This window comes from Girardinichthys multiradiatus, chromosome 2, assembly GCF_021462225.1.
Source record: "Girardinichthys multiradiatus isolate DD_20200921_A chromosome 2, DD_fGirMul_XY1, whole genome shotgun sequence".
NCBI lineage: Eukaryota > Metazoa > Chordata > Actinopteri > Cyprinodontiformes > Goodeidae > Girardinichthys > Girardinichthys multiradiatus.
This window is the reverse complement of record NC_061795.1, coordinates 41291373-41300181: the sequence shown is the minus strand read 5'-3', so window position 1 is coordinate 41300181 and position 8809 is coordinate 41291373. Positions and strand designations below refer to the sequence as shown.

Sequence of the window (8809 nt, the reverse complement as noted above, 5' to 3'; positions counted from 1 at the left end):
TCACATCCAGGCCAAATTACTACCAGGCATGTAGCAGCAATAAACCACCTAAACAGAACCTTAATGACAACATAAAGTAGGATAAGCAATCTCAAAAAGAAACACGTTGTGATCCAATCTTAAGAAATTCAAGAAAGTTGCTGGTAGTTATCAAACAGTGAAAACATGGAACAGTAGGGAAGCTTCCCAGAACTCATCAACATCACAAAAGTACCCAGAACCACACCTAAAGCACTGCAGGTCCTGCCTGTCCCAGTTAAAATTGGTGTTTTTAATTCAACAATAAGAAAGAGACTGGGCAAAAATCTCTTTCATGGGAGAGCTTTAAATCCAAAAGAACCATGACCAAAAAGACCCCCCTCTCCATAATGACCTAGAGAGTGCCACTGGGGAGAGGGATTTCCATCCTGAACCTGTTACCACTGCAACCTAATATCAGATAAGTGGAAGCAATGGATGGATAACAGATTGTTCCTTTATCCATGCAATGCCCTATTTTTACAGCAGAGTGCGCTGTACTCTAAGAAATAAAGGTGGGAATTAAAGGTTTCTTGCAGAATGTCTTTAACAGCTTCATTTTTAACACAATGACAATATAATTTTATCCAAGCAAATATCTGACAAGGATAAAATCTTACTAAGTGCATGTTTTTGCATTAGTTTTTATAGCTTTTGTACATTTTAGTGAAGCATTTATAACAAAACAACAAAGGACTAAAAAAACCTTTAAGACATTTTCAACAAACTAAGCTTTAGCAGCCTCATTGTACTCTACAGGAAATCTGCTTTCGTGGTCTCGTTTATTTTGTTGACATTACAGGCTCCAGAATTGACAGCTAATAATAGATGCACAGGTCAGACACAGTGTGACCTCACAGGAAATGAGATCAAACCCAGGAAAAACGTTCTGTGCTTGCTCTCTCTCTCTCACACATCCCAGACGCTGCAACAACAATCCTCTTAATCCAAACCTACTGTTTGTAATGCATGCCTGCTACACACACACTTCTCTGGATAATACTGTCTGCTTGTGCCTGATGTGTGGATGTGTCCTCATGTCTCTCCATGTGTGTTCACATTCCCAGGTGGTTTTCTAAGCACTTCATTTACCAACAAAACCAGCCTGAGCAGAGGTTGCTGAACACAAACATTGATGCTGTGTGTTGGAGATAAAATGCACACAGACCCCAGAGTCAGCTCACTTAACACAGAACATATTCTGCTCTTAAACAGCAGATTAAAGTTCCAGATATTATGTGAGAACTCTGCGGGGAGTAAAAGATGGATTTCCTTCTGCTTTGTCGTTGGTTCAGCTGAGCTGATAAACGTTCAGAGATGAGATTATAAAGATGAAACTATGTAACAATGTGTGCTACAGAGTGAAGGTTTAACTATCAATCCCATGTTTCTTTGTTGCTTCTAACCCAGAAGGATCAGGTTAGATTAATTTAGAACAACTAATACTACCAAAGCTCTCTTTACAAAACTAAGAAAACCACCCCAAATCTTCCATTACAGGCAAAATTAATAAAAAAATATTAATAAATCTGCTTGTGAGAACAAACTAACCCAAATTAAAATTGTTTTTAAAGTGTCAATATAAATTTTGCCAAAAAAGGTAAAAAAAAAAAAAGCCCTAAATATAACGACATTCTAACCTGTTTAATAATCAACCATGCACTGTACAGAATGAGCACTCAATACTTACATTCAGTGTGGCGCGGCATGGAACTGCACAGCCTGCAGCTCTCTTGAGGCCAATGTTGCTTTAAAAGTGACCTTCAGTTTGTCTTTAATGTTGGGTCGGTTGTCTCCCATCAACATCTTGACAATACTGTAAACATTCTCTACAGTTTTAGGGCAAGCCAGTTGCTGACCAATCAGGCACAATGAAAGCATGGTCATTAAAGCAGGATATAGTACTTTTGGCAGTGTAGGCAGGTGCCAAGTCCTGCTGGAAAAGAAAATCAGCATCTCCATTAAGCGTGCCTTCAGAGAGAAGCATGAAGAGCTCTAGAACATCCTGGGAGACGGTGGCACTGACTTTGGATTTGGGAGAACAAAGTAGACCATCATCAGCAGATGACATGGCTCCACAAATCATCACTAACAGTGGAAACTTCACACTAGACCTCAATGCAAAGATTCTGGATTCTGTATCTTTTCACTCCCTCTCCAGATTATGTGACCTTGATTCAGGATATGTGAAATTTACTTAAAGAGGACTGAAAAACAGCCCCTTCCTTTTCCTCCTTAGCCCAGATAAGATGATTCTGGCATTGTATTTAATCCATGAATGGCTTAACACAAGGAATGTGACCGTTGCAGCCCATGTCCTGGATACATCTGTGTGCTGACTCTTGAGGCTATGACTCCAGCAGTAGTCCAAGCCTTGTGAGTCTCCCCAAAATTTTCAATATGACTTTGCATCACAATCCCTTCAAGGCTGTGGTTATCCATATTGCTTGTGCACATTTTTCCAACAAAGTTTTTCTTTCCACTAAACTTTCTATTGAAATGCCTGCATTTAGCAGTCTGTGGGCAGCCAGGGTTTTTTGCAGTGATGTTTCATGGCTTACCTTACTTGTGGAGGCTTCTTGTTGACTGTCTGCTGGGCAACCATCAAGTTAGTAGTTATTCCAATAGTTATGTTGCCATAACACGTCTGTTTTAAAAATGAATTTATAGTCTTATGTTATATTAAATTTAGAAACGGAAATTTTACCATGAGCTGTAAGCAATAATCATCGGAGTTAACAAAACGCTTGAAATAAAAAGATTTTGTGCGGAACATTTCTATGTACAACATTCACGTTTTAATTGAGTAATTGAAGGAAGTAATATTTTTGATACATTTCTAATCTCTTTAGTTAAATTTATTCCGACCAGTTGTCATACAGTTGAGTAACTTATTTTTATGTGTTCAATGCATTAACGCGCATTAAAAGGGCAAAAAACAAACACACATTTTAAATTTCAGGAAACTATATGATGAGCCTGAAGCAAACTGGAACAAACGCCACCTGTGATAATCTGAGTGCAGGTTTCTCAGTGTGGGATGATCAGTGGGCAGGGAGGGAGGAGGGGAGGGGAGGCGTGTCCCAGTAGCTCCAGCAGCCTCCTGTTTCTGTTTCTGTCCCGCACATCAGAGTTTCTTGTCCCGACGCAAGGACCCTGTTCTCCTCCTCTCCTCTCCGGAGCAACAACAATCTGCCCGGGGGAGAGGAATGAGGATCTGGCATGCCGCCTGCGGCCAGACCGATGAAGGACCGGCCCAGGATGTTATATTACTGAGAGGTTTTAATAATTTTTTGAGAAGCATCGGGGTTTCCTGAATGATCGGACCTATATAAACAACAACTTCTGTTTTACTTTTAAGTGGCAGCAGGAATTCACTAGAAACTTTTTTTTTTTGGAGATGGAGCCGGAGGAGGGGAAAATCTCGGTATGGGTCTGCCGAGAGGAGAAGCTGATCTCCGGACTGACGAAGCGAACCACCTGTGCCGACGTTGTGAGGGTTCTGCTAGAGGACCAGAACCTGCAGCAGGGCGCTGCAGCCGCGATGCTGTCCGGCTCCCCGCAGTCCTACTGCGTGGTGGAGAAGTGGAGAGGCTTCGAGAGAACTTTGCCCAACAAGACCAAGATCCTGCGGCTCTGGAGCGCATGGGGAGACGAGCAGGAGAACGTCCGGTTCGTCCTGGTGAAGAGCGAAGCTTCGCTGCCCAACAACGGGCCCCGCAGTGCCGAGGCGCGGGTCGTCCAGAGCCGGGAGAGCGGCGTCCCGGGCGGGCTGCTTAAGGGCACCGCCAAGAGCTGCTGGGTCGCCGCGGCCGCTGCAGCCAACATGTCCCAGGAGAAGCAAAGGCGGATCGTCCGGAAGGCCTTCAGGAAGCTGGATAAAATGAACAGAAAGAAAGAACAGACATTGCCTAAGGGTAAATGTTCAGTGGAGAAGATGGAGACGCTGGTCCACCTGGTGATATCGCAGGATCACACCATCCGGCAGCAAATCCAGAGAATCAAGGAACTGGATCGGGAGATCGAGCGATACGAAGCCAAAGTGCACTTTGACCGCATTAAGAGACACGGGGTGAACTATGTGCAGGATACATACATGGTGGATTCCTCTGGGGAGACCCCGGTTTCTTCTGTGGACGGGAAGCGCAAAGCGGAGTTCCAGGACGTCCGCTGTGCGGCTGAGGCGCTGGCGCAGTTCGAGGAGTACGCGCGCCGCTGCGAGGAGGTGGTGCGCCTGCAGGAGGAGGTGACGGAGCGCGAGGCGCTGGTGGAGAGCATCACCGGGGAGATCCAGGAGGAGCTCAACCGGCGCTGGATGAGGCGGCGGCGGGAGGAGGGAGCAGCCGAGGCGGCGCAGGACACCGACAGCACCGCGGAGGAGACGAGCCTCTGTGAGGCCGCGGCTCCAGCTGTGGAGCCAGATGTGGAGAGCCTGTCAGAAAACGAGCTTCTGCTGGAGGAGGAGAGGATAAAAACCCAGCTGGACACTAGTCTGTACATAGGCTTGAGACTCAAGACGGACCTAGACTCCATCAGAGGGGACTTGGACCTGAGTCTGGCACTCTGGGAAACCAAAGAGAGTGAACTGTTGGACCTGCTTGCCAAAGTTGAAACCATGGAGCTGAAGCAGGCGAACAAAGAACTGACTGATGATGGAAAGAAAGAGCTGGCTGCAAGCAGTGTGGAGGCTGACCCGGGGTCAGAGGAACAGAGCAGTGGCTGGGTAGAGCAGGCTAGAGGTCTGTCAAAAGCCAGCAGCATCAACGATGAGGACTCAGACACAGGTCTGAGCTCCATGCACAGCCAGGACTCTGACAACCCTCCTGTGTGTGAATCACTGGTGTAGACTGGGTTTGTGTCAGAGCATCTTTGGCTTTTATGCAACTTCATGTCACAAACTCAGGGGCAGAGAGATAAATCGGTGTTGGCTTCCTGAAATATGAAATGCACCTCTGTGTGACACTGCAATTCTACAGCAATAATCTATATATAGTCATGGCACAATAAGCTTAGACAGGACAGCATGTGCAGTAGAGCCTTGGTAAGATATGCTGCTCCATGAGCTGATTTCTGACCTCCACCAGGGGAGTCAAAAGAGCATCATTAATTAGAAGTAGTAGCCTGCAGGAGTGTTATAACAAGCAACTTATGATCCATTGTCCTGGAACAAGTGCTGAGACCAACCTGATCACAGTTTCACAGCTCATCTTGGTCAACTTGTTTAAGCGGCAAAAACACCGGGCTGACAGTTGTTTAAATGGATGTATAGGCATGTCAGCTATGAACGTGACAAAAACGAATGCAAAAAGTGGAATCATTCCCTGCAATTTTGAAATAGTAATCATAGAGTGGTCAACAGTTCGGAAAAATAGACATGTAAGACGTGTAACCTTTACAAATTAGAATAAAAACACTGATGTTTACATTTCCTTCTAAGTAGAAGTGTTGAATTGGCAAAAGTCTTTCTGTTTTCTTTCTATTTCCTCTTAGTTGCAGACAGGCATGGGCAAGTATAAGATTTTCAGATTATCTAAATTCTTTTATTTAAAACAGACAGGCAAAGTTATTCCTACTGCTTTCAAAATAAAGTATTTTGATTACCACAGTTCTACTATTTTGACTGTATCGCGTAGAGATTAGTGTAAAACTAAACAAAAAAACAACCAAATAAACACCTGCTAAGTAGTTTTAGTGCACAGATTATACCCTGCTCTCATAGAGTAACACTGGGAATATGAAAAAATGATGCGTGGCTAGCGAACCCATAGCCAACAGACTCTTTCAAAACACATTAAGGCATTAGTTTACCCACCATGACACTTAGTTTTTTTTATGACCAGAAATACTAGCAAAAAACCCCCAAAAAAACAAAAAACAAATTTTGATTTTCCTGTTAGCATCGAAAAAGCCAAGAGTCTTTTTTCAGCCAGATGACTGGTATTGTGCAACCATTGGTGGTGGGAGGGGAAGAACGGCACTACTTTATGCTTCATGCAGCCAGCCAGAGAAGTCACTCTGGCACTTTCTCTGGCCTCTAATTAAAAGGACTTTAAACTAGTTTAGAGGTTTTGAAACCATAGCTTTTTAAAACCTATGGTTTCAAAACCAGCCTTCTTACCACTTTCCTACCAGCCAATGTCTAATAACAAATTATATATATATTTGTTTTAAATGGTGCCCTTATTACTGGTTAACTGTCTACAAATTAAATATTTTTTCAACATAGTATCTGAATGAACCTTTGACCCTTAAAAAAGCAAAGCAAAATTACAGCGTGTTCTATAAATTTCTTTAACTTAATAATTTCAGGCTAATAAAGCCACATCTCTCTTTGCTTTTCTTTATTTTTAATACGGTTCTACAGGAAACATTAAACTAAATGTAATTCCCCAAATGGTAAAATAAATGAAAACATAAACTAGACATGGGGTGATATGTATTTAAAATTTTATCACAATATTTTATTTATGTATTTTAATGATGTTATAAAGGATGGTAAAAAGTTTGAAAAATTCAACACTATATGTTTAGTTCTAAATCTATATATTAAATACTGTCACCTCACAAATATAAATATTGCTCTAGAAATAAAAATGACTCATTATTAAAAAGTAAGGAAGCACCAATCAATCGTCCAGAGTTTGGAATTGGAAACCTTTTCCTTAGCCAGCTCTGATCGGTGATTGGCAGGTCAATTATACTAACAAATCAGATTCTTTTGCCTATTCATTATATGCATCCAAAACTAATCGGCCAATTAAAGCATCAACTAACAACATGTACTTTGATACACTTCTTTTGAGTATTTTCCTTTGAATTAAAAACTACTACCTTCAATCAAAGAACCTAAAGCATGTTTTTGTTTCTCCTTATAAAAAAATCTAAATTGGTCAGAACCAACAGGTCAGAGATTAAAAGAAAACCTGAATGTAAAATAAAAGGAAAATAACATGGGTTTGATCATATTCTGAAACATAACTTGAGCATTTACTGATGATCAATAGAGGAAAAAAGCAAAAGCAACAAAAAATAACAATCTTAATAAATCGCTTCCATTGCATTTTATTAATATTATTACAGAATAATTTTATCACAGTCTCTTTTTTTGTGGTATTTCTCCCATCATTATAGTGAACAATTATTTCATCTCTTGGTTGATTCCCTGCAATAAATCAATAATGTAGTTGGTCATTTTTTAATTTAATTGTGAAAGATAATACAGTCAACCTTATAAGTTTAGTGAAGCTGTTTTGTTGTAGACTACCACTAACTCCCAATGACTTGCAATGGAAAAGGTTTAAAAAGAAACGAATTGGGAGCAATTGAAGCACAAATCTCACATTTAGGCCCCATTAAGATCCATAAAATGTGGATCCCACATTTTCCATGATTCTGTTAGATATGATCTTCGATCAGAAGCTCCTCTGCCTAAGCTTTTAAATCCCCCCCGTCACGCCCTGTAGGATGAACATTAGACCCAGTCCGATGACATCATCAGGCTGATCTAATGGAGTCAGGAAACATCATACGTGAATTTTTTGTTCCAGACTGGCATTAGTTCTCCTGACAGGGAAGCTGAACACTGAATAAAACTAGTGCAGTGCTCCTATAAATCTGTGTTTGGATTATTGTTATAACATCAATTTGGCTGCTCTAAAGGGCTTTGTTTCCATGTGAAGCTTCTTACTCAACTATAATCAATGTGGGCCAAGAAGGAAAAACCTTGTTTTTATATTAAGGTTCAGATCAAAGAATTATGTCTTCTTTGTCATAGAAATGTTGTGTAGTGCATAGTGAGACAGCAGGTCTCCACACTCGTTATCCACTGTGTCGTAAACATATTTATACTAACATTTTGCATTAATTTAGTGCAGACTCATGTGATTAAACTCTGCTACACATGCAAGTCCTTCTGCGGGTACAAACACCTGTAAGAAAACTGGACTTCTAGATGCTTTTGGAACAGACCCATTTAGTAATCCTGCAGTTGCTGCGTGTCTGAACGCTGTGACATTAAGGAGAACTATTTTCAGCTTCGGTTCACTTTTTTTTTTTTTTACCCTGAAAATAGTTGCCGCAGAGCGCTTTCTGGCCAAGCTGGCTCCTCTGAGACCTGCGCAGACAACAAGCATCGCAGCAGAAGTGATTCATCACTTTAAGGTCTTCTTTCAAGAAAAAAGAAATACTCTCTAACAACTATGTTGTTGGGATGTTGTACTATCAAGCTTACATGTCTGGCTGTCAAATTGTAAATGTGAACAATATTATCTTTGTGGCACCTGTATAAAAAACGATACTGTTCCTGTGGAGTTACCAAAATGACCCATGTGTAGCTGATTTATGGGACTTGATCAGGGACCCTTTAGGCCTCTCACATTCTGGCACTCAGACTACTTTTTCCAGATGTGTGGCACCTAGATTAGCAACTCTGAAGCAAAAAAAAAGCAAACACGTCCACTGTGGAAGAAGCATATCACCACTCAGCCGTTATAGAGTTGAAATAAACAGCAACATCTGGATTTGTGTCTTGTTTTATATAATCTAACTGCAAGTATCCTACACATTTTTCATGTAAAAATTCTTCCCTTTTCTAGAATAAACTTTCCAGCCTTTTGCATTCAACTTCAAATATAATATACTGAAGTTCACTGTACATTTATGGCAAATATAAAGGAAGGAAGGCTACAAGGATGCAAAAAGGAAGGAGGACACACTGAAGGAGTAAGGGAGGAAGGACACAAGTGAAGAAATAAAGCAAGGGCACAAGGGAAGGAGCAAGATAAGAATTGGA

At 41.3% G+C, this 8809-nt stretch overlaps 1 protein-coding gene across 1 annotated transcript; it reads left to right on the top strand.

The window, feature by feature from the left end:
- Positions 1-2779: 2779 nt before the first annotated feature.
- Positions 2780-8537, top strand: rassf10a (Ras association domain family member 10a). The gene has a single exon (XM_047347388.1). The coding sequence runs from the start codon at positions 3419-3421 to the stop codon at positions 4862-4864; it is 1446 nt and encodes a 481-aa protein (XP_047203344.1). The 5' UTR covers positions 2780-3418; the 3' UTR covers positions 4865-8537.
- Positions 8538-8809: the final 272 nt, after the last annotated feature.